The following is a 25,758-nucleotide window of genomic DNA, read 5'->3' on the forward strand; positions in this document are numbered from 1 at the left end:
GGGATCATAAACCATTCCTGTGTATATTTTATCAGCAGGCTCGGCCTTTGGAGGTAATAATCAACCTAACCAGCTGGAGCATTAGTAGTTTCTGTTTTGCAGTGCTTTTTCTGCACAAACAAGTGTATTAAGCTGGGTCAGGATTGAGCAGTCACACTACAGTACACTGTTTCATGAATTATTGTCAATTAACCCTCCATTTCCCACCACCCACACCATACAGTCCCACTAGTATTTGTCTCAAAATGAAAACACATTACAAGTATACACAAAATTACCACAGAAACTTAATTCAGTGTTTATTTTACTGCATATATTTATATATACATAGACATATGTATTTAAGTTACAACATTAATTTATCAAAGCAAACAGGATCATATATAACATTGTACAGTTTTGAAAAACAGCCTCATTGTCAATGTTTGAGTAGCTCTTTATCCCCCCCCTCCCCCCCTAGTTAGTCCCATGAAAAAACATAACAAAGTTAAAATTCTGTGCCCTTCATCTGCCCCGAAGTCATCATCTTCTTCTTGTTCTTCCTGGCTTTGTAGGAGAAGAGGAGCCAGGTGACAGCTGAACCAATCAGAAGGCCAACAACCGCCAGCACAGCAGCGAGCCATGCTTGCACAGTGTTAGGACACTTTGGATTGCCCGAGGCTTGTGGTGTGATGTCAGTTATGGGTGGTGTGGCTGTGACTGCAGGAGCCACACTGTTTATCTTTGTGAAGATGTAAGGATGTTCCTGGAACATATAAATAGGATGTCAAAGTTCAATTCCATAAACCTGTAAGAAAGCTGCAATAAGAAGTGCTTCTGCAGCTGATTCCTTACCTCAGTGGGACACTTGATTCTGTCTCTGCCATTTGAAAAGGCGTTATATGTCTGTTTTTCCCCAACTGGTTCCATCTAGAGACAAAACCACAAATGCCTGTCTGTTCAGCATAAATTGCAGGGAGATGTTGTAATTATAAAGGCAAACAGTTATCCCTTTACTACCCACATTAAAAGACTCACCATGTTATTCCACACAGCTACAGCCATGTCAGCATGTCCCCGTTCACTGAAGTGGAAACAGTCCTGGGAGAAGTATGTGACATCAGGTTGGCCTTCCTGCACGAGGGAAAACACACAATCATCCCTGTTTGTGGGTAAAATGCATCCTGAGCACTGACAGACGTGTTACTGTCCGCAAACTAAATGTTTACATATAAATACATGTAGAGCGTAGTGGAGGGTGATGCGCACACGGAAGACTTACAGCATTGAAAGGTAAGATGGTGCTTTTAAAAAAAGGCTGGAGAACCACAGCAAAATCCTCTTTGTCGTCATAGCGACCTCCATCCAACAATTTTTCGGTTTCAGTCTGGGAGTAACAGATGGCTGATGTTATTAAGGTAATGTAACAATCCTGATTCATCAACACTTGTTCAGAATCAAACATTTTACTATCAAGGCTCCAGCCTGCTAACCTGGTATTCCCGATTGATTCGTTTTGCTTCTGCCAGCTCTGGTGAATTCTCTCCCGGGTCCAAGAAGCATCGGCAGACAAACCTGGGGATACACAGGGAAAAATCACTGATTTGTTATTCATTCTGGTATGAGGCAGTTGTGTCATACAATACAAATTATATCTGATATTCTAGTTTTTCTCAATAGACAGTGCAATGAAGAGGAGGGGATCTACAGGAAAGGGCCTCAGGTCGGAGAACCTCGGCTGTTGTATTTAGCCTTACAGCATATAGTCGCTTGCTCAATCTATCACCTAGACCTGATGTCTTATGACAGATTCCCTAGATATAGACGAGAAGTGATTTAGACTGCCTTGTAATCAATGGTCTTATTCATGAAAAGTTGCTTAGATTGATGAACATACTGTTGCACCACATTGCACCCTAGGGTGTCCTTATTGATCTTGCGAAGACCTTCAATTTCCAGGATCCCCAGCACGTTCACAATCGTCCTGGGAACCTACAATTAAAAAAAAAATCATAGAAGAGTGGAGCTAAAAAACTGGATGAACCCAAATATTTTTTTGGTTCAGAATCTCTTAAAGGTATCTTCACTTATGAGCTTACTATATAATATTATTCTTTTTACGTCAATAAAAATAGTCTCACCTCATTGTACAGCATGTCCAAGCTTGTCATCATATGATAGCTGTAGTTCTTAGGTGAGTGCATGGCCTGTAGTTTGGAGAGATGCAATCAATAAGGCTATTTATTAACACATGAACTTAGTTCAGTTCAGCCACGACTTTTTGCCCCACCCACCACACCCCATTAGTGTTTTCTTTTCTTTTTGTTGTAGCCAGCAGCATAATTAAGGCAGATATGAGGGGAATGTGGCCAAGTTTGAATCCACCAAGAGAGAGCCATGCAACATGTAAGAGCGCACTAGCAACAACTAACCCTAAGCTGTCACTACAGTCTCAGAGCTCATCTTAAATTGATGCTGCACTTTGATATTCTGCTTCAAAGCACAAACATTAAAAGAGAGACTACCCTGACAGTGGAGCTTGAGGGGTGTAATGGGAGAGGGGGTGTGGGGTGGGTTTAAAATGAGAAAGGAAAAAGCGGGAGCGAGCAAGACAGAGACAGGAAGAAGAGAGTCTCGGTTGACTTCTGTGTTGTTTATGCCTCTTAGAGAACAAGGCCTGTCACTGTGTTCTGTGTGCTTGTTCAACGCAGACATAGGCCGGGGTAGAGGAGGGAGGGGGTGATCTGTGTTGCAGGGCTAAAGCGACAGAATGTGCTTATTGAAAACAAACCATGTCTGCTCTCATCCCTGTCTGACACAATAAAACAATAAACGGGGGGGTGCTCACAAGGCTTAATTATTCTGCTCCAGTGCTTAGTTCCATTTGGGGAGTGATGATATCTCGAGAGGGCGTTTAACACCACTGGATGTTTAAGCACTACACTTGCAGAGGGAAATAATTTTTTCCCTTAGAAATGCCCTTCAAACCACATTTCCTGTGACGACTTAAAGCAACTCACCCGATCGTTGCAGTATTGACACAGGTCATTCCCTCCGATGAAGAGGGTCACAAGCTTCCAGTCGTTCTCAAAATCCACGGCCTAGTTTGATTGGTGGTGACAGATTCAGAGAGACAGGTTTAATTACATGTGTTTTCCCGCAGAAAACGTGGCAAGGCTTGAGACAAGGCTACATTAAAAATCACTTGATAATGCATGTTAAACTCACTGGGTCCTCTTTCATGGCATCAATAAGGCTTCTGACCTGTGCAGGGATTTGTCTGCATGGAATTGCACATAATTAGCCCATGCAATGCTTCCAAGATAGCATAGTAATAAAGCCGTTTATATATCTGATAACACGTCAACGTCAGAACTCACGATATTTTAGCGCCCGATACGGCCACATTGAAACCAGCCTCCTTTTTTCCTGTCCCCTTTGACATTCCTTGGACATCAGGATTAAACTTCTTAAGGATATCTAAAGTATGTATTATAAAAAAGTTAGGGTACAGAGTTTACTCAGTTAAAGACAAAATACAATTTTTTGTCAGATTATTTCTGCCATCTAGTGGTGCTTATGTGCACTACAGTTCAACACAGGAGGTTTCTGACTTACTGGGTAATGTTGTGACAGTCTCAAGAGTATCATCACCTCCAATGCTAATAAAAAAAATAGGCAAACAAAGAATGTGTGTTTAGAATGCAACGTTTATACTTTATAATGTGCAAAGTATTGTTTTGGTCTCTCACCTCCACGACACTCCTCTGTACTCAGTACTTAGCTCCACCAGACTTTGTGATTTAGCACCAAAGGCGGCCTACATTTGGGAAAAGGTGATTTTACAGCTGAATCATTAACAGAATTCCCCCGTTTCAACCACTCTCTCATTAAGTTGATATTACTCTATCTGTTTATACATTAACTGATTTATAGGTACCTAGAAAAGGTGTGATGTGTCAGAGGTGTGGACTCGAGTCACATGACTTGGACTCGAGTCAGACTCGAGTCATTAATTTTATGACTTTAGACTTGACTTGAAAAAATGTTCTAAGACTTGTGACTTGACTTGGACTTTTACACCAATGACCTGGGACTTGAATTGGACTTGAACCGGTTTACTTGAAAAGACTTGATATTTCACCCCAAATATAAAATTTAACATGCATATTATATAGAGATTGAAAATGTGACGTCATTCAGGGGTAAAACCGCAAAGGATTCTGGGAACTCGTGGCAAGAGGTACTAGCGCACGCAGGCTTTCAATTGAAATCACAGCGATAAAAAAGAAACACAAAAATGGCAAGAAGCTGTTGTATTATTAACTGCAATAGCCGGTCGCATGACAGCCACGGGAAGCCGACGGGTAAAGAGATCGGCTGTTATCGGATTACGTCGTTGAAGAGAAATTGTTCGAGCCATGTTTCCGAAGTAACAAAGACGCAACGGGTGGCCTGGATTGCAGCCATTCAAAGACCAAATATAACGTCCCAGAACACTCCAGCTCACAGGTTAGTCTGCTCCAAGCATTTACACAAAGGCAAATCTTCTGTTGTAGTTAATGCGTCATTTTTCTTAACATAATTGGTGATATAGGTTACAAGCAAGTCTGGCGCTGAACAGAAATTGTCGCGCTATGCTCCTTTGTTTATTGTGCATAAATAGTGAATTGTCCTGACACAATATTGCGTTTCGCTTCTGTTATTATGGTACATTGACAAAAACATATACTTTTATTCACAGGATAAAACAGGTTTTTTGTATCACTAATTGCCCAGTACGATTACAGCATACAGTATTATTGTCACTGCTACATTTCTGTGATGCTACCAGAAATTATTTCCACTGCTAATTAATTACCGTTGAGCTCAAAGGTCCTATTAATAAACGGTTAACGATTGTGTATTTATGAAGACGATTTGTGAGACTGGTAAACTTATGATACGTACGATGGTCTTTCGTTCTACACGGTGCATTTCAAGGTCCTGTACCCATCCGTCGGTAAACTGTACCTGGGCTTGTTGCAGTGACCTGAAGTTACTATGTCGTGCCAAACTGCATCCAAGAATAACATGCAGCGTATCTCAGAACTGTCGGTGAAAATTATTCTTGGAGCTAAGTTTAATTGAGCTGCATTTTAAAGAGGTGCAATTTCACAATTTGTGTATATTTTCTAAGTTCACTATTTTGTCATGTGTTGAGAAAAACACAGATTTAAAAATTACATGGTCTAATATTTACATTTAGCATAACTGCAACATTCTTTTTTCGTTTTTTTTTTTTTAAAGACTCGAAAGGACTTGAAATTCAAAATTTCAGACTTGTGACTTTACTCGGACTTTTACACCAGTGACTTGAGACTCGACTCTGACTTGCCTGACATTACTTGAGACTTGACTTGAGACTTGAGGATAAAGACTTGAGACTTACTTGAGACTTGCAAAACAATGACTTGGTCCCACCTCTGTGATGTGTAACACTGTTATTACCATTATAAATTATTACAGATTAATCTACTCGCTATTGGTCCCAGAGACCAAAAAATGTGCCAGTGAGTATTTTTCAGCTCTTAAGTACTTGAAAACAAAGAAAATCCGTCCTTTAGACAGTAACTCTGTTACTTTGTCTATTAGTGACGTGATTTATGAAATATTACAGTATTAATGGGTTTTTCTGGCATTCAGTTTTTATTGTAGAAGCAAGTACGTTTGATTTATTTAGAAACTTTGAAATAAATTAGATTTGCAAGAACTGAGAACAAACAGAGAAGAAAAAACAAGACGCATAAACCATAGGCAGATAACTGCATAGCTGCCAAATAGTTGACTATGGCTGTGAGAGGCAAATGAAGGATTTGGATGAAAAACAGTGAGCGGAAAATTTTGGGAGTTATTTAGAGGATTTATTCAGTTATGACAAAATTTCAGTTACGCTCTTGAGCTTACCGTTAAAGAGTCTCCCAGAGCAGCCACTACCTTGATGTCTGCTGGTCGCACCTTGTGAGCTATTAAAAAAGTCAACATGAGTATATTTGACATGTAATCACTGTATTTCAGAACTGAATTATAACACAGGATGAGCACCTGAAGTGGGCACAGAGTTGGACGGTGCCGTGTTTGAACAGGAGAAGTCACTCCCCCAGTTCTGTAATATGATAAAGATATATTTCATAATTAAGACTCAATCATTTTCCATTGTGCATAATGTAAATAATAAATGTTTGCCACAAGTGTTTGGGGGGTATGAAACACCTAAATTATAACCTACCTGGACTGGAGCAGGAGTGGGTGGTGGGCCTGGAAAGGTGTAGCCGCTATTAACAGCCGTCCTAATGAATGGGACTGTCTGTATTTGGAAAGAAAAATGGAAATTAAAAAAAAAAAAAAAGCTAATGAAAGCATAAAAGTAATAACATAATAATGCAGAATGTTGAGATTTAGATTCATTTTTACCTCAGAGGGACAAATCAAATCAACACCAGCTGTGAAGTTTTGTGTAGAAGTCTTGCTGCCCAGTGGCTCAAGCTAAAAGAGCATGAAAGTCGGTTACTTAGTATCAGAGAAGTTAAATAACAAAACAAAACAAAAAAACCCGCATGGAGAAAATTTTGATGTCATAATGGCCGTAGAAACTCCTACCATATTGTTCCACAGACCACGGGCCATGAGTGTGTGAGCTTTCTGGCTGAGATGAAAACAGTCAGGGGCAAAGTAAGAGCGATCGGGCCGGCCGTCCTTTTATAAAGAAGCCAAAGAAAGGAAGACTTTTTTTTTTTCAAGTTAAACAAATTCCTAAATGAAAACAAAAATATTGTAAAAGTGTGGTGTTTCACATTTGTAAGACATTACCTGTAACTTGGGAAGAGAAAGCCCTCTAAGGAAGGGCTGCAGTATCACAGTGAAGTTACCATGCGTGTCATACCGCCCAGAGTCAACGAGCTGTTGCATGCCAACCTGAGAGGACAGACAGTCATAAGATGACCTCACAAGAATAAAAAGCAAATAAAGTTTTTGACTTTGCAGTGACAGTTATATTCAGTGGACAATGACATCATAATATCGCCCTCTTTAGCCTTTAAAAAGTCCACTTATTTGTTGTAGCAAGCTTTTAAACCTCAAGATAAATTCATTATGACCTCATGAAATTGTTTAAAATACAGAGGTGTCTTTAATTTTTAGTCATAATTATTCAGTTACTATACAATGCAGCTATTAAACCAAAGAAACAAAGAATCTGTTATTATAATTGAAATCTACTTTCATTCCTTAATAGACTGACTGTAGAGTCAGTCTATTTATGCCTTTGAAAATGCTGCTGTCAGGTTTAGTAAGCTTGAGAAATGTGTAATGCACATAAGAAAGCACAGAGAATTGTAATTATTTAGTTTATTTATTTTCTTTCTGTATTCATCTCTTATTTTATCACTTTACTCCAGAGCCATTATTGTAAGCAGTGGAGGAGTAAATTTTGTTTTTTTTCTTCAATTTTTTAAAATTGTACAATGACAAATAAAGGAACCCTGAACCTTGACATGTGGAAATTATGGAAAATCCTTCTTTTTAACTTCTTTCTCTTTCACACCTGGTAGCCTGTGTTGTAGGTCTCAAGCATCTCGAGTTCAGCTGATCCGTCTTTAGGACTCAGGGCACAGGAGCAAAACATACTGGAACATAAATGCACAGAGTGTCAATTAGTGCTTTACGATTTTTGGTCAAACTGTTTGTCCAACACAAGAAAATATTGCTTACTTTGCAAGCCAAGTCGGACACCCCAAAGTCGAATCACTGTGCAGATCACGTAGCTGTTTGACGCTAAACAGCTCTACCAGATTAACAACGGCACGAGGCACCTGGAAAGATTTCGACATTGAAAACATTCAGGGATACTGAATGGCTGTGGCAGCAAGGTGCAAGAAGATGAGAACATACTTCACGGTGGAGTATGTCTAGACCTTCACTGATCCGACGGACCACGTTCCTGGGTGAGTAATAGATCTGTAGGGGGGAAACAAAATCTCTATTACAAAAGATCCCAAGCATAAATGTGAAAAACAAATATCTGGTAAATTATTGAATTAGTTATTCCACTGAAACGTACAATTAAACTATTTTGATTATAATTTGAATGCCGAATAATTTCTTCTAGCTTCACTAATGCAGGAGTTGGCTATGATTACTTGTCTTTAATGATTATTTTGGACTGTTAATCAAGTAAAGCAAGCAACTTTTGAGGCTTTTGTCTCTGAAAGATTGTTATGATAATGAGGATAATTTTAAGTTGTCATTAAAATAATAAAATATTTTGGATGAACAACATGAAAAATATCTCTAAATTTGATTTCGACCAAAAATTGACATTTGAAATTTAAACTATATTTCTAACAGCTTTTTTTCTTCTAATTCAGCAGTTTATGGCAGTTCAATGGTATGAAACCGCCTGATTATGATGGCAAAGTAAGTAAGTACAATATATAAAACAACAAAGACAACATGTGGAGCGCTTACAGTGTCCTTGCAGTAGTCGCATATGTCATTTCCACCAATGAACATGGTGATAACTTTCCAGTCATTGTTGAAATCGATACGCTGGAGGACATAAGAGGTGAAGTTCTGTGTTTAATTTGTTCATTATTAACTTAAAGCTGTGACAAAATACACATGACACTGTGTCTGAATGTACACCCACCGGCCACTCTATTAGGTACACCTGTTCAACTGCTTGTTAAGACAAATATGTAATCTGCCAATCACATGGCAACAAATCAACATGTGGCCAAGGTGATCTAACTGAGTGTCAGAATGAGAAAGAAAGGTGATTTAAGTGGCTTTGAATGTGGTATAGTTGTTGGTGCCAGTTGGGCTGGTATGAGTATTTCAGAAGCTGCTGATCTACAGAGATTTTTACACACATCCACTACTAGTGTTAACAGAGAATGGTCCAATGAAGAGAAAATATGCCATGTTGATGCCAGAGATCAGAGGATAATGGCCGGACTGCTTTGAGATGATAGAAAAAGGAACTATAGCCACTTGTTACAACCAAGGTCTGCAGAAGAGCATCTCTGAATATACAACAAATCAAACCATGAAGCAAAAAGGGCTACAGCAGCATCAAAAGATCTCACAAAGTGCCACTCTTGTCAGCTAAGAACAGGAAACGAATGCTAATGCTTTATGAAAACATGGATCCATTCTGCCTGGTATCGACAGTCTTGGCATTTTCTTGGGTCGGCTTGTGCTCCAATCCAATAAACCATCTTTGTGATGTGGTCGAGCAAGAGATCATGGATCATGGATGTAAACCAGACAACTCATGATGCTGTCAATATGGAGCAAAATCTCTGAGGAGTGTTTCCAGCATCTTGTTGAATTCATGCCACACAGAAATAAGGCAGCTCTGTTGGGAAAAAGAGGTCCAACCTGTACTAGGAAGGTGTACCTAATAAAGTCCCCAGTATGCATATTTCTCCTGCAGTTATTGCTGACTTACCGAATCGCTTTTCATTTTGTCCACTAGGATGCGCGCCTGTCCTGCCATGTCACTAGAAATAGCAACAAATGTTATCTTTAAAACTTGCTGATTATGTTTTTTTCGTATAGCATGCTGCAAATCCTGCTAAGGTTGAAAGTAAGTACAAATGTGACTTACTCGCTCTTTGCTCCTGGAACAGCCTGATTGAGAAAGGCTTTAGCATCGTTCTGTCCACTGATTCCTGTAGAGAATCCAGTCACGGAGGGGGAAAACTCCCTCAGGATGTCTGAAAAAATGATTAGAAGTTAAAAAAAAAAACAACCCTCAAATAATGATTTAATTGTTATACTCTTATATTGTAATTTAGTCATTGTGACAGCATTTAGATTTCTTAAGTATACAAAAGTGCCCTTTCATTTTAGCAACCAAACTCATTTTGTTGATTCAGGTCATTAGATTGCATAAAAGATAGGCCTGTTCAAGCCTATATCCTTTAGTGATGGTGATGAGAACCACAATTTAGTTTAATAAGTGAAATACAACTACCATTTTTTCAACTTCAAAAACATGAGTGCAAAATAGAGACATACTGGCCAGAGTTGTCACAGTGGTTATGTTTTGGTCACCACCAACGCTGAAAGTTGCAGAAATTTAGTTAGTTTTATAAAGTAACTCTTCCAAAATGTAAACAAATTTGTATTTTAACTTGTCTTACCTCCATGACAATCCTCTGTACTGATTAAGCAGTAACAACAAGTTATCTGATTTTGCACCTACGCCATTGGCCGCCTGCAGGAAACATCAGATGCAAGACAATAAAAAGCCGGGCTAATAAAACCCAAAGGAATGAATTGGTTGGTCCTGCAAGGTACTATACCATAGGTGTTAAACATATGGCTCCTGGGCCACAACTAGCCTGCCTTGCATCCTATTCTACCCCAAATGTATAAAGATTGCAGAGAAGTCATTAATAACTGCAATTTTTCAAGAAAATCCAACGTGATTACAAAAAATTGTAAAAGTATGACAGTAAAAAAGTTAAAAACATAAAATCATAAAATACTTTTATGATTGTTTACTTCTAAAATATTTTTTAATGAAGGTTTTATGCCTTTTTAGATCTAGTGGGTCTGTAAATTAAGTGCAAATGAGAGATAGAGTTAATTATTTTTCTTAAGAATCAGACTGCTCACCCTTTCCTACCTTTGAAATTATTTGTTTATTAAATTTTAATGTTTTTGAAAATTATTAGTATTATCATTATTATCATTACCAGTAGTAGTAGCAGTAGTATTATTGATTTTACTGTTTGGACTCCCATTAGATGAAATTGGGCTGTAGGAGAAGGGAAACACTCACTGTTAGAGAGTCACCAAGCGCTGCCACCACCTTGATGTCTCCAGGTTTGAGCTCATTAACTGTACAGTGGAAAGAACAATGTGACTGAGCATGACTGGACTGAGAAACATATCCCTCAGTGTAGTAGTGGAATTTAAAAATCATTTCTCACCCGATGTGGGTACGGTGTTAGACTGGTTACGGTCTGTGCAAGGTATCTCGGTACCCATCTCCTAAAAAAATATACTCAGGTCAGTTTATCTACAGATTGAAATTATCTTCTTTACTTTATTTCTTTCTTTCTTTTCTTTCTTCTTCTTCTTTTTTTTTTTTACATATCTGACTCTTACTTGAACTGCTGCTTTGTTGTAAAATTCCCCCACTGTTTCAGGAGGGGAATTAATCTGTGTACGCAGGAAAGGACGCTCCTGGGATGAGAACAGAAAATTCACAGTTTTAACAGTTTAACATTGAATTTTATAACTTAAAAAGTCTACTCTATGAGATGAAAGCATAACACATTAACACTTCAAAGGCATTTTTCAATAGACTGCAGTGACTCACCTGGTTAGGGCAAGGAAAAGTTATGGCATTTCTGTCTGTAACCTTGGGCTCACTTGTCAGTGGCTGAAGCTGGAGAAGAAAAGGTCAATGAGTGGTTAAGATTTGGGGTTATATGTGCAGCTATTTTGCATCCAGCAGCCTACAAAGTACAATCCACTCATCTGTGCATTCAGAGTGAACAACATTGAGAGGAATCATCGTGTAGATAATCCCGTGAAGTAAATCATTAAATCTTTTGTCAGGCATATTAACACTTTAATCTGTGTTTAATCTGACACTTGTTATTTCTGGCCTTTAAATTGAAGGGATGGTTTTAATGTCAGAATAAAATGAATTTCTAGAAGTCTGCTGCTCTTTCACACTGCCTATTTTCATTTTATACATTTTCCTTTTTGCATCTAAGTGTGGTTTAAGAACTTACCAGGTTTGTCCAGAGTTGAATAGTCAACTGGTCAAGGCTAGACTGTGTGGAAGCACATTACATATGCAAGGTACACATTAGTCAGCAATATTTGATGAGTTGTTAATAAAGGAAAGATTATGCAACGTAGCTGATAGGAACAATGTTACTTACAGAGTCTGATTGGGGCTCAAGGATAGTGGGGGCTGAATGCAACATAACAGTGAAGTCTGCACCGTTGTTATTCCACTTTGGATTTTTGAAGACATGGCTCAGAGTATCCTGAAAACAAATCCCAAATAAAATAGTCAGTTAGGCAGGAAAATATGTCAGAGAGAAAAAAAAAAGGATGCACAGAAAATGCATTTATTTACAAGTAGTTTACCTGCAGTGCTTTCAGGAGAGTTGCTTTATATAGGCGTTTGGCATTACACTCACACGTGCTACAAAATTAAAAACAATCCTATAACTGTACATGCATAACACAGAACAGACTTGAAACATGTTTTACATGAGTTTTTAACACGTTGCTTTTGGTAGATTTTTATGGGAAACACTCACTTATCTTGCTGATGATATCCACTCCAGGTGACCACATGAACTAAAGTACGATGCAGCTGTAAGCATACACCCAGAGTGTTATTTTTGATTGCCAATCCATATGTTCATGGAAAAACTGAATCCAAAAAAAGGACCATACCCGTTTCTGCAGTATCTGCAGAGCTGCTTCCACTTCTTGCACTGCAGCCTCAATATCTTCTTCAACCTGAAGAACAAAGAAATGGCAACATTTTGTATTTTTTCCTTTTCGTCACATGCGGCACCAAAAATAGAGCCTCAGCAGAAATTAAACACGAGATCTTACATGTGACGAACAGGCACATATGAAATCTGCGGGCACAAACAGCAGCACAAGCTTCCAGTCTTCCACCTGAAAGGACATGCAGTATAATGTATGAGTGTCTAAGTTATTTCTTTTTCATGCACACTTTGTTAGATTTGATTTTCTTGGATAACACAGTGCGCCTCAGTTGGGCGAATGCTTGCAGTTTATGAACTTAACCTGTCATTGTTCACATCTACCCAGAGAAAACGTAACAGTTTCCATCAATCTCACGTTGACTTTCTGTTTCTGTTTGATGCTTTTGTTCATTCCTCTCGTTGTGCTTCATAGGACTGATTTTCACTCATGCGTTAAAATGTCTTAAATTAAAGTGGCCTCATTTATCAATACGTTTTTATGCCTGTGAAGCTCTTTGAACCTCTGTATGTGATATTGGTTATAAAAATGAAACTTAAAATTAATTAATAACTGTGGCATTTCACCACCAGAGACATTCCTGAATAACCATGACTGGGGGATTTAAATTAGTTAGTGATTATGGGAGTACCCAAGCACACCATGTCTCCTTGTTGAGATATCAAGCTGAGATTGAGGTTTTAGTGAAAGTATCCTGTCATCTGTTTCATTTGTATTTATGTATATGCCATTGTTTTAATAGTGGATAAGCTCATTCACTGTAAAGGTCACAGAAACATTCAGATGTTTAAAATGCATAAATTAATATGACAGGGGTTAATTCTACCTGATGTGAAAGGGAGAGTGAAAGATCCTCGGCTTCTTCCAGTAAACTCCTGCAAACACAGAAACTCTCATGTAAAGAACCCTGCATCTGTCTTCTTAAACAGTATTTATCTGTAAAATGGGCATAATGTGTTTTACCTGGACTGTGATGAGCTCTGAGCTGATTGTTGAGCAATCACCGTGGGGTTAAACATGGACAGCAACTCTATTCAAACCACAAAGACATTACAGTGAAGACTGTGGTAGGCGTTAACACACAATAATAATGTACAGACAATGTACATTATGACATAGATGATAACTGACGATAAAAAGAAAGCTTGCTTTCTTTTATGTTCATGTGAAATCAGGGTCACTAACCAATGTTTATGGCCCCTATCTTATAAGATAAGATAAGATAAGATAACTCTTTATTGTCATTGCACAGTCATACATAGTACAGTAGTACAATGAAATTGGAAAAACTGTCCTACGTCGGCACCTTACAGATAAAGGAAACTATATGTTTATTAACCCTGACCTTGAACTGAACTATTAACTGTAAAAGTACATAAAACATAATCACAAAGGCCTTAATGATTTGATAAGCATTTTTAAAAAAGCTTTAATCCACTTGAAGTTGGCAGTGAAAGGTGAAATGATAAAGCAGGTTTATAGTGGTTAACTAAAACAAGATTAATGGTCAAGTTCTAGGCCTGATAACATAATAGGAGATTTAAATGATATAATAATAATTAGTTGGGAAATTATTAACTTTGAAACCATGAAACCGAAGTTCAGTCATAAAGTAACAAAGTATTTTGGGAAAACAGTTTTGTGATTACAAGTACTACATGTAAAAGTAATTTCAAAGGTTAACAGTTGATAACCAATGTGATTATTTATATTAGATTGCATTGTACATTTTTCATTTTATACATTCATCTCTTGATATTTGAAAATAGTACAACTGGCTGTAAATGAGACTTACCAGCTAGTCTACTGATAATTCTGGAGGCTTCATCCCTAAAAATGAAGACATACACATTGTATAAGACGGTGGTTGTGTTCAGTTAGGTTTACTTTTAAAGCCACAGTACGTGCTGACCCATTCAGTGTTCATTCTTCAGTATTACTTACATAGATTTGTGCTTTTTTTGTTTTGCAATATACCTGTTTGAATCTGGTATTCCCAAGGTATAAACAGTGGTGATATCAGTAGGTGTCAGAGCATGAACTGGTGTTGGAAAAGCAAGGAAATGAAATGTCAGCAATCTCATAATGCAACACTAGAAAATATATTTAAAAGCAGACCTATTATAGAAGGATGAAAGTAGTGACTAAGCGCCTTCAGGCAACTGTTGTTGTGATTTGATGCTATAGAAATAAAATTGAATTTTAACTCAGTGCCGTCACTGATTATGTCTGCAGGGAGCATTACCTGAAGAAGATGGAGACAAGTGCGGTGGTAATGGTGAGCAAAGTATGGACATGTACATTTCCGTCTGAATCACATAAAAAAGTCTGTACATTAGTACATTACAAGAGCAATATACAGATGATAGTATAAAATATGAATGTGCAGACAAAAAGGTGTGATAACTGGCAAAAAGTACCTCTTCTGTTTTTACTTTTGTCTGGTCGCCACCTTCAACACCATCTAGATGGGACGTAAGTCAAAATTAACACGTTTAAATTTCTAAAATACTGAAATGAAACCAAACCCATGAAATTAATCAGTAGAAGTTAGGCGGTTTATAAAAGTTGAAAATCTTAAATTAAAAAGAGTTAATTAGGTTAAAAAATATTAGCAGGTAACAATAAAAAAGTTGCATTTTTCTTATTTTAATTTTGTAAAACTCTTTGAGATTTTTAGTGAATAATCAACTAAATTAATGTTTGCGCACTCCAAATCTAAGCCAGGTGGAGAGATGACTGATTGGCAAAAAAACTCATTATATTTATTTGAGTTCTACTTTATTTAAAACAGAAAGATAAAGTATTAGCTTTGCTGGGATAGCTAATACACTCTCTCTGAGTGCCCTCATAGATGCTTCTCAGATTTTAAAATTACAACTTAACAAGACTTCTGTGTAATTTACTACATTTGCATTTTCAACCCAAACATTTTATACTCAGTGTATAAAGTGTACATCAGCAAACACGAGATAATTCTAGTATAAAACACAGCTTAAACACAAGGCACTCTGTAAAGGAAACAATGCTGTCAAACTGGTCAAATTAGGTAAATCATGCATGAGCCAGCAGTGACCGCTCAGTCAAAAGATCATTCTGATTTCAGCTCATGCTGTGCCTTCTTGCCCTTAAAATTCGCTACATAAGTGAGCACATTAAAGTAGTCCAACCTGTTCAGTACTTACCTGAATATGTCATGCATAATCCAACAAGGATAGCCACAATCAGGAGCGCAGCTCGAGCCATGATGTGGTCAGAGTGTTTTCCACGCTGGGGAATTTGTGCAGTTCTTCCTTATTTACCTTTGAGACTCAGAGAACGAAACTCTCACTCACTGTAAAAGTGCAGCATATCAATAAAGAGTGTGGAAAAGACCGGGATTCCAGAGAGAGCAAAGTTTTAAAAGGCAAAGAAGGGAGCCAGAGAGGAAACCCTGTCAAACAGAAAAGAAAAGAGTCCTCCCTGCTATGTTTGTCCTTTACACATCTGCTCTTATTCTCTTTTATAACCCCTTCTTATCAGTTTATCCAAATGACAATCGATCACATCTCTTTCTCTATCTCTACAGCTATAATTGTGCTGTGTCACCTATTGGGACACATAAATCAAAGGACCATGAAATGAGTATCAGTTTTTGGACTTCTAAGTCAGAGATTAAATACCTTTATATAACAATGACTGGCATATTAGTGAATCAACTGAATGAATAAAATCCATATGTCGTGATTTTAGGTAATTTTTTGTGTGTAATTTGCTTATTTTAAACCAAATAACTATTCTGAAGTTAAAATTTTACCAGTTTCTGTTCCATTATGTCATGGAAGGGGTTTGTGGACACAATGACACATCGTGAGGATCACATTAGTGATTCACAGTAAAACTCACGTGGGTGTAAAGACACAACTAAGAAAATTATTTGCAGGTTTATAGTTTTCTAGCTTTCAGGGATGATTTCTGTGTATTTTAAATATGCTGCCCCACAATTTATAGTTGGACTAATGCTTCACTTTGTCGGAAGACGGTTCTTAACCAATAATGATGAATGGGAGTTCCTGGTGTTGTATGTGTTTCACCCAGGTTATATAATTTTATGCTAACAACCAGCAAGTTCGCTTTTGGAGATGTTTTGAGATATGATTAGATTGCTAAATACTTTATGAGTTGTGTCCTTTGAGATGGCTGTGCAGATAGACCCGACCCTTGGAATCAGTGCAGGATAATCATCAAGCAAAACATTTTAGGTTTATAATGTTATGACATGTTGTATCAAAACAGGCATAAACAGCCAGGTTATAAATAAGGACAAACTGAATAACTAAGCAGAAAAAGATAAGAAACAGCTTCACTAGAGATCGGGACTTTTTTGATCTATGAAAAATGGAGCTAGTCCAGTTGACTGATATCTTACTTACACACACTACATATGTGTTACAACTGCTGATTTAAGGATGTTGCATTTTGGAGAGCCTGAAGGTGTATTGGGAAGGAGCTGAAAGAGCTAAGGTCTACAACTTCAACACAACTGCCTTCTTTTTTCATGTTCACCCAGTTCTCTCGCTGCTGCAGCTTCTCATATTCCATATCAGTGGAATATGGTAGCTATTGGATCTGCAGAAAAGTGTGACAAAGAAGGTGCTTAAGAAGTACAGCCTTGGAAAGACTCACAGCTTTGGCCAGCCGCTTGAAGAGATACACCAGAGAGATTGAAGGTGTTACAGAGTATAGCATGGTGGAAAAGGATGGAGAGAATCCCCCACTAAGCTTTTGGGTTGGCATTTCTTTAGATTTTGTTTTGTATTAATTGCATGCTTTGGTGTTTGTTTGTGTTTGATGTGAGGTGTGGGCCACACCCATGTGGGAGTGGAGATTCTACTCTAGTCCAGCTGCCAGCTATTTGGAGTTGAATACAGGGAGCAGCTGATTGGGGAGGATTGGAGCCCTTCTCTATAAAGGGGAGAGGAAACAGGAAGTAGGGGTTGTCGTTGTTTTTTTTAGTAGGACATTAGTGTAGCAGGGAAGCCTCGAAGATCCAGGATGAAGTGTGCACATTTTAATGGAAAAGATTTTTAACCTGGCCTGGTTTTGCTTTTAAAATAAACTGAGGATGTTGGAGGGAGGACTCATTCTTATTGGGATGTGAGTGGATGTGCTGGAAGGCAGGAAAACAAACACTGGACTGGAGACTCTCTGTGCCCCTGACAAGGAAACTGGACCAGTTTTGGGGAAGTTCCAGCTCCCAGGATGTGATGTGGAGACCCAGCCTCGAACGAAGTCAGGCCTGAAAAGGCTAACAACCCTGACCGTGGTGGCTTTGGGCCTTGGATTCCTGGCCAGAGTTGTGTCTTCAGCCAGTAGTTTTACCCGGAGAAAGAACAAATAAATCTTGTGTAACCCATTACAGTGTGCGTGTGGTGGTTCGTTACTGGTCAATATTAGAGCTACTACTTTCTTGTACGGAGGCCATTTTGGGCCTTACGTAACAAAGGCATGAGAATAAACCAGCTGTTCTCCACAGAATACTAAAAGAGCATATGGGAGAAGGACACAACCCAATACTCAGTGGATGGTGGATCTGAGAGCAGACCACAGCAACCACCCTGAACAGGGTCCAGTAGCCATCACAGTGGCAGACATCCAAGAAAGGGTCTCCAGTATGAAGAGTTGGACAGCACCAGGCGCCGACGTGGTTCACGCCTACTGGCTGAAGAAGCTGACTGCACTCCATGAGCGTATGGGAGCACAAATGAACCAGCTGCTAATTGACGCCCTATGACAGCTGGGATAGGCTCCAGCGCCCCCCATGACCCTGAAAAGGATAAGCGGAAGCGAATGGATGGATGGATGGACCCCCGGAATGGCTAACTGAAGGCGGGACAGTCCTGATGCTCAAGGACCCCCAGTACGGTCCGGTCCCATCCAAATACCGGCCAATAACCTGCCTCAGTACTACATGGAAGCTCCTGTTGGCTAAAATGAACAGGCACATGGGTCAATACGTAAGCGGGGCACAGAAAGGAATTGTCAAGAAAACCAGAGGCGCGAAACCTAGCAGTCAGCCAAGACTGCAAGACTAGGCTGACCAACCTGTGCACTGCCTGGATTGATTACAAGAAGGCCTATGACTCAATGCCCCACACCTGGATCCTGGAATGCCTACACCTATACAAGATCAACAGGACCCTAAGAGGCTTCATCAGGAACTGATGCACAATCCAGCACATAACAGCAGGGTGCAAGATGCAAGCAGGCAGGGCATACATTGAACGCCATTACCAAGTGGCCGGCATAGTGTACAGAAACATCTGTGCCGAATATAGCTTGGAAGTCCCGAGGTCAAAATGGGAGACGCCCCCAAGGGTGGTGGAGAATGGCCGAGCTAAGATCCTGTGGGACTTCCAGATACAGACGGACAAAATGGTGGTGGCTAACCAACCGGACATAGTGTGTCACGGTTCTGGGTCCGTTGGACCCAGTATTTTGAGTTTATTGTGTTTTGATTTAAGTTTGCATCAGGGATTGTGTTCTTGTTCTCTTGTCGTGTTATGGTGATGATTATGATGTCTATTATTAGAGTTCCATGTTTCTGTTTATCTGGGTTTAAGATGTGGGTTTAGTTTCATATGTCATTTCCTGTCTGTCTCTCGATGTCGAGCCTGCGTGTGATGTTTTATTGTGAAGGTCTGCGTCTCATGTGAGTGTGTTCAGTTTTACCTCTGTCTCATCTTACTGATTGTTCCCAGCTGTGTCCACCACCTGTGTGTAATTCCCGTGTTTCTCTGTGTGTATTTAAGTCGTGTCCTCCGTCATTGTAGTTGCTGGTCCGTCTGTGTAACCACCGTGTCTCACTCGTGTGTTCACCCTGCTGTCTACCATCGTCTGCCTCTGCTCGCCCTGCTTCATGTTCATGTTCTGGTTTCTGCGCTATAGTTTAGTTGTTTCCCAGTATAGTTTAGTTCGAGCTCCATTTGCTGTTTGTCCTTATTTTGTGCTCAATAAACCACCCTCACTTCTCCACTACTGCCTGCGTTTGGATCCTCCTTCATTTCCTCCACATGGCTCATCCCACTCACCGTGACATAGTGGTGGTAGACAAATAGAAGAAGACAGCCATATTGATAGATGTAGCGATTCTGAGTGATAGAGACATCAGGAAGAAGGAGCACAAGAAGCCTGAGAAGTACCAAGTGCTCAGAGAAGAGCTCAAGAAGATGTGGAGGGTGAAGGTAACAGTGGTCCCCATGGTAATAGGAGCACTAGGTGCGGCGACTCCCAAGCTAGGCGAGCGCAGTCCTAGGTACAGCTAAGATACAGTGCATGACCCTCAACCTTCCAGGCCTCTGGTAGAGGAACCGAGCTTGAAGGATAGACTGCTGGGGGGCTGGGGCGACCGTGGCTCAGGGGGTTGGGAAGCGTATCTGTAACCGGAAGGTCGCCGGTTCGATCCCTGGGCTCTCTGTCCTGGTCGTTGTGTCCTTGGGCAAGACACTTCACCTACCGCCTACTGGTGGTGGCCAGAGGGGCCGATGGCGCGATATGGCAGCCTCGCTTCTGTCAGTCTGCCCCAGGGCAGCTGTGGCTACAACCGTAGCTTGCCTCTCCACCAGTGTGTGAATGTGAGAGTGAATGAATAGTGGCATTGTAAAGCGCTTTGGGTGCCTTGAAAAGCACTATATAAATCCAATCCATTATTATTATATTATTACTGCCCGCAGATCAGAGTTACTGTAGTTTAGCTTTTCTTTATTTATTTGGTATATTAAAATTTTTGTTATATCCAGATATTATGTTTTTTTAAAAAAAAAAATAAGCTTCAGTATTATTTTTTAACGATTTTAATGAGAACGGAGCATATTTTTCAGAAGTTGAGAATAGATGTTATATGCTGACACCTGGCGGAAAACCCGTATGTCGCTGCTGCAGAGGGAGCTACGTCACAAACCGGATGTTGATACTAGTTTGGAGCTCAGCTCAGAGGACAGGAACAGCTGAAAAAGAAAAACAAAGCCACGACGACGACAACGGTATAAACAGCAGATGTGCGACTGAAATTTACTTTAAAAAGTCGGTGACACCATCGCTGGGCACGACATTTTGTGTCACCAGACCGAATTTGAAAAGGTAGGCAGCCGTCATTTGGAGTTTAGTAGAATTATCTGTTTTGTGGTCGCTTGTTGACTCTGTTAGCTGAATGGCTAACCTGGCGTTAGCTTCCATTCACACGCTGGCTCGGTGCATTTTTACGAAACCAGTCGGTTAGGTTATCTAAAATCCCAATGAAAATCCTCTGAAGTATTCTCTTTAGGTAGCTGGGAAAATCTCTGCTTCGTTTGTTTTCCATTATTCATAATTGCATCGACACCATGCAAAGCCCAGCTGCCATCTACAGCCAGTATTACTCATAACAAGGCATCCAGGAACAAGAAGTACTTCTGTGGTTGTAACGACTAAAGTGTTGAAACAGGGAGAAACTGTGCCAAGGCGACTGGAGTGCTCTTTGTTAAGATTATTTACACCTTAGTTTCCACATGTTCCACTGACAAACAAACAAAAGAAACCAAATTTTATACAAAATAATGGGAATTGATGAGCATTTTTCAGAGGGCTGGGATGATGTGCCACTGATCCCGGTTCTTACAAAGCCTGACCTGAGATGAGAATAGAAAAGACGAATGAAAAATTAATGAAATGAAAATGTTTTTATCCTATTTATAGGAATTTTTTAAAACATAGACGGATGTATTAAGCTTCTGTAAGCAGTTATATAAAGGACAGTATTTTTGATAATAAATTAGACAAATGGGCAAAGGCAGCTGTTTGTAATCAAAGTAACAATAAGCAAGTTGAAAAAGCCATTTGATTCTATTTTTTGTGGCTTTTTGTCTCTTTGCTCCTTCTTTTTGTTTATCTCGATTATTATTATTATTAAGGATTATATTTGTGTTTTAAGGGAACTGAGAAAACAGTACTTTTTCTCAGTATCAGTAGAAACATTCATGTTTTTACTGATACTCTTTCAGTGGCTGTGCTATCAATTTTACCAAAGTATTGTATTATGTGTACAATTCAAAACATAGTTAAGAATCGTAAGCTAGTGCATTCATCTTCCCCAGTCCATATAGAGAGAACGCATAATAGATTTTTGTGATAATAACAGAAACTGTTTTTTTGTTTGTTTGTTTGTTTGTTTTTCCATAATCATGCTTAAATTATGCTTATGCCTTAATATCTCTGAGAACAACCCTCTTTTTTATTTGGTACAATTATTTTGGATATTTCAAGTTTCTTTCTTTCTTAACTTGTAAAACAGCTATGATAAGTGAGTGACTGAGCTCAGATAGTTTTCCACATATTCCTAAACAAACAAATCTTTAAAAAACCCAAGTTTTAATGTATTTATTTTTATTTGATGAACAGAGATTGAATGACTCCTTTATATATGTGTATTCAACTTGTATTGTTAATGATTGATTAAAAAACAATTCTGTGTTGTGGAACATGCCAGAAAAAAGTTAGAGACTGATATGCATTATTACTTTGGCCAGCTAAAGGGTATTATTTTATAAGGGGTCACTTTCTTCATACTGTTTACAATCAGTCCAGAATACAGTCTTAGAATACATAGCGTACTATTTAATTTTCTCATGTTTTAGCCTTAATTTAGTCAATCCCGGTAAACAGACAATGGGGCGCATCTTCTTGGACCACATCGGCGGAACACGTCTCTTCTCTTGTGCCAACTGTGACACAATCCTGACTAATAGGTCTGAGCTAATCTCCACACGATTCACAGGAGCCACAGGCAGAGCTTTCCTCTTCAATAAGGTACAGTGAAATTAGCCATGAACACACCATCTGTGACATGTTTCTCTAAACCAAATGAAATACAGGCATTCATTAGTTATACTTTAACTTAAACTCCTCCCTATAGGTGGTGAACCTCCAGTACAGTGAGGTGCAGGACAGAGTGATGCTCACCGGCAGACACATGGTGAGGGACGTCAGCTGCAAGAATTGCAACAGCAAGCTGGGTTGGATCTATGAGTTTGCTACTGAGGACAGTCAGCGGTACAAGGAGGGCCGGGTCATCCTGGAGAGGGCATTGGTTAGGGAGAGTGAGGGCTTTGAAGAGCATGTCCCCTCAGATAACTCCTGAGTCCTTGAAGTGGTATTAGGTTGAGTGGGAAGGCTCAGTCCTGTGCCCTCCTTTCCTTCTCCTTTGCCCCCTTTGCCTCTGTGCTGCACACCACCACCTGCAGACTTAGTGGTCAGTGAAGTTCTGGCTTCACCCTCCCACTCCCCTTCTCTCTCTGGCCAATGATCTTAGATCTTTGCTGACTAAAAGATTGGTGTGCTTGATCTATTCTTGCTGAATAGACTTCCCCAAAATACCTTTTGATTGATGTATCACAGGGCAGTCAATTGAAACAACTGGAAATGCTCTTAGAGAGTTCGCTAAAGCATTTAAGCACTGTCTCATACACAGTTGTCATCACTGATCCACAAGGCATGTGCCACACTTTCATGGTAATTAAAATACATTCATGATAATACGCAGATCAGTCACATTTTAAAGAATATTTGCTAGCTGTTTTATTTGTTTGTGTAACAGGAGCTAGTGGAGCTTAGTATGATCATTATCCAGGCATGGGCAAAGCGACCAGCCAGTGCTCCATACCGCTGTTAAATGAGCCGAACATACTGGTTTAGTGGTATTTGTGTTTCCGTATTGTGAATGTTGACCCAATGTATCTGTTACTGGTTGCACTGAATGCATTCAATATCATGATAGTTGATTATGTGTCAGTTACCTTTTCTTCGCTTGCAGTGTAGTGGATGTAATTGTGTTCTCATCCCACTGATACAGTGAGGACTGCACAGATTGATGTCATATTTAAGTATTCATTGTTGTGCCTGAACAGTAGTTTTCTTTAGATTAGGCTCATTATTTTAAACACATGACGTATTTCAAATGAAGAGAGTAGACAACCTGTTTACTTCAGTTCCACCTGTGTTTAGCTTACCATGGATTCTGTGCCTCTGCGTGTGAAGAGCAGCATGCCACTTTAGTGACTTGTCAGGAGCATGTTCCTTTCAGCCGTTCGCCTTCAGTGTGACACAGTGCGTCTGAAAAATGATGGAGACATTCTCTGACTGCGTGGCAGCTTAAAGGAAAGGATTTTTAGAGAATAGGTCAAATTTGAAAGTCGCTCAGTGATTGTGTGGGACAAGTGTACAGGTTTTGAAGGAATAACTAAAAACACAATGCAGTGGGCATTCATCAAACAGCATTTTCTTGAATCTAAAAATATGTTCAGTACTGTATTTGACCATCGTACATGTATTTAAACCGTTAAACATATCAATGCAAATGCTGCTGAGCTACTTTCAGGTTTGTGACACATCCTCTTTATAATCCTAGGCTTGGGGCATGTTTGGTCATAAGATGAATCGCTTCTTAGAACACAAAGCCAGGCAAGCTTTGAGTATTTATCTTCAAAGTCAAGCCCTTGCTGTTGGAGTAGGCCAGAGCCTGCATTTTATATTGTCAAACTGTAAAATAAAATAATTTACTTGACATTTGAGGTTAATTTGGGACTGGGTTGGAGCACAGCCACCCAGCCCTGATGTTACCTTGTTTATGCTTTGGGCGTTACCAGAATGGTCCAGCCTTCACTAATGACACTTAATGTTTTGCTTGTTTTTTGCAAGGTCATGCTTGACGGTGCAAGTTTTAATTTCCAGAAGACAAAAAAAAATATCCAGGACACTGAAACCACTCATGTTCCAAAGTCAGTGCAGTGTACAGCTAGTGGCCACAATTGAATATCATCATTTTGTTGTTCACGTTTAGCATTTTATTGATAGCAATTGTTTTTACTTTATATTATCTGATTATTGTTTTATTGATCGATTATGTTTATGTTATGACATATTTTCTTGTTTGGGGGATTAATATGATACTTGTTTTCCTCTATGGCTATGGCTAGATTTTCTCTGATGTGATTTCTAAATAAAGATGTAGTACCTGGGTTTAAACCTTATGACAGTATTCACTGAATATTTTAATGTATTAATGCTCTTAATAGAAGGCAGGTGTGGTTGTAGTTGCTATCAATTGGCAAAACCTTCTTACGTTAACATTTCTGAAAATGAAAGACACATTGGGACATGAAAATACCAGGATTTGGTAGGTGCCATCATGATCAAAACCTAAGCATTTCTTCGCTAGGTGGCAGCAGAATACAGAGAACCAGGTTAAAGATGTTTTCCTTGGTAGGGTGATGCTGAATCCCTTGCCTGCCTCTGACGTAAACCTGCTTGGCAAGATCTGTAGAGCTTCACTGCAGTCTGGCAAGACATATTAGAGATGTTATTCCCTGAAGCAGATAAAAACAAATAAGAGAACTCAAAAATGATATATTTGATTAGATGTCTGACACTTGAAAATATTTACTTAACCGTTAGAGAAAATGTCATTTAAAAAGGAAATCAAGAATGGACCACATCAAAACAAGTCCCATTTTAATCCCAGCTATTCACCACTCAGTATGAATCACCCACGATGTAAAATTTGACTGCATTTGCTTTATAAATAGGAAGTGACGACTAACTTCTGATCCACCCACTAATATTGCATCTCCGCTGTAGAGTTATTTATAGCTCAGCTCCTGTAGGAGGGCTTCTTTGTTGGTGTGTCTGTAATGGTCTGTGTCACTGTGGTGGAATCAACAACAGGTCTGCTTTTCTGCAGTCACTCCTGCAGGCACAATGCACTAAACCCAGCTCAAACAAATATTAAGTTAGCTGAACACAATATACTTTTCTGATCACGGCTATTTTCGTACCCATCGTAGTTGCTTGTTCTCCATTTTTTGATGGATGTGCGAGGCTTTATGGTTTCCACAGCTATTTACACCCATTTAAAAGCTGGATAGAACCAGAGGCAAAAGTGAGACTCCTAGCTCCAGAGAAGTCACAGTGCTACTTTATAATTCAGTGACTTCGGCTGTGCCTAACCTCTGGATTGTCTGCTGCAGTCGTTATTGAAAAAGCTATCCGGCTAGATAAGGATAATTACACTGTCTTGATCCTATTAGCCTGCATGCAACTAGATAGTCTAGATGTGACAATCTTTATGTAAGATGGCTGTATTTCTATTTGTACAAGTGCTCTAGGGGAGAAATTTGGGATACTGAGTTTCCTGAAAACTTTGACCCCAGATGCCTCCTACATATCCATCAAAGT

At 39.3% G+C, this 25,758-nt stretch overlaps 2 protein-coding genes across 3 annotated transcripts; one reads left to right on the forward strand and one right to left on the reverse strand.

The window, feature by feature from the left end:
- Positions 1-287: 287 nt before the first annotated feature.
- LOC113012271 (phospholipase B1, membrane-associated-like) lies at positions 288-15,981 on the reverse strand. The gene is made up of 43 exons (XM_026152370.2): positions 15,699-15,981; positions 14,934-14,977; positions 14,759-14,822; positions 14,491-14,554; positions 14,309-14,343; positions 13,477-13,543; positions 13,340-13,388; positions 12,619-12,684; positions 12,454-12,519; positions 12,315-12,370; positions 12,139-12,196; positions 11,928-12,035; positions 11,775-11,816; positions 11,354-11,422; positions 11,140-11,217; positions 10,962-11,022; positions 10,811-10,869; positions 10,167-10,240; positions 10,042-10,085; positions 9,629-9,737; positions 9,470-9,521; positions 8,485-8,565; positions 7,909-7,974; positions 7,729-7,829; positions 7,562-7,643; positions 6,829-6,933; positions 6,619-6,714; positions 6,433-6,504; positions 6,248-6,325; positions 6,064-6,124; positions 5,926-5,984; positions 3,732-3,799; positions 3,598-3,641; positions 3,360-3,459; positions 3,208-3,259; positions 3,000-3,080; positions 2,121-2,186; positions 1,877-1,971; positions 1,473-1,554; positions 1,262-1,366; positions 1,018-1,113; positions 835-909; positions 288-745 (listed from the first exon to the last, which is right to left on the reverse strand). Exons 1-43 carry the CDS (start codon positions 15,757-15,759, stop codon positions 488-490), a joined length of 3,249 nt encoding a protein of 1,082 aa, XP_026008155.2. The 5' UTR covers positions 15,760-15,981; the 3' UTR covers positions 288-487.
- A 4,459-nt stretch (positions 15,982-20,440) lies between these two features.
- LOC113011753 (protein yippee-like 5) lies at positions 20,441-24,554 on the forward strand. Of its 2 annotated transcripts, none has more exons than XM_026151462.2 (3): positions 20,441-20,631; positions 22,164-22,335; positions 22,442-24,554. In XM_026151462.2, the coding sequence occupies exons 1-3, from the start codon at positions 20,456-20,458 to the stop codon at positions 22,664-22,666; spliced, it is 573 nt and encodes a 190-aa protein (XP_026007247.1). In that variant the 5' UTR covers positions 20,441-20,455; the 3' UTR covers positions 22,667-24,554. The 2 variants fall into 2 exon arrangements, with proteins under 2 accessions (XP_026007247.1, XP_026007248.1); XM_026151463.2 differs by having other exon boundaries at positions 20,467-20,631; positions 22,192-22,335.
- Positions 24,555-25,758: the final 1,204 nt, after the last annotated feature.

The sequence above is a fragment of the Astatotilapia calliptera genome, chromosome 19 (assembly GCF_964374335.1).
Source record: "Astatotilapia calliptera chromosome 19, fAstCal68.1, whole genome shotgun sequence".
Taxonomy (NCBI): domain Eukaryota; kingdom Metazoa; phylum Chordata; class Actinopteri; order Cichliformes; family Cichlidae; genus Astatotilapia; species Astatotilapia calliptera.

What these genes read in the sequence shown, in the direction of transcription:
- LOC113011753 (XM_026151462.2), top strand. Translation starts at nt 20,456, where the DNA reads ATGTTGATACTAGTTTGGAGCTCAGCTCAGAGGACAGGAACAGCTGAA. An exon ending in ACCAGACCGAATTTGAAAAG is followed by an intron (nt 20,632 to 22,163) that starts GTAGGCAGCCGT and finishes CTCATGTTTTAG; the next exon opens with CCTTAATTTAGTCAATCCCG. An exon ending in GAGCTTTCCTCTTCAATAAG is followed by an intron (nt 22,336 to 22,441) that starts GTACAGTGAAAT and finishes TCCTCCCTATAG; the next exon opens with GTGGTGAACCTCCAGTACAG.
- LOC113012271 (XM_026152370.2), bottom strand. Translation starts at nt 15,759, where the DNA reads ATGGCTCGAGCTGCGCTCCTGATTGTGGCTATCCTTGTTGGATTATGC. An exon ending in CCTACAACACAGGCTACCAG is followed by an intron (nt 6,934 to 7,561) that starts GTGTGAAAGAGA and finishes CTGTCCTCTCAG; the next exon opens with GTTGGCATGCAACAGCTCGT. An exon ending in CCACTCCTGCTCCAGTCCAG is followed by an intron (nt 6,125 to 6,247) that starts GTAGGTTATAAT and finishes ATCATATTACAG; the next exon opens with AACTGGGGGAGTGACTTCTC.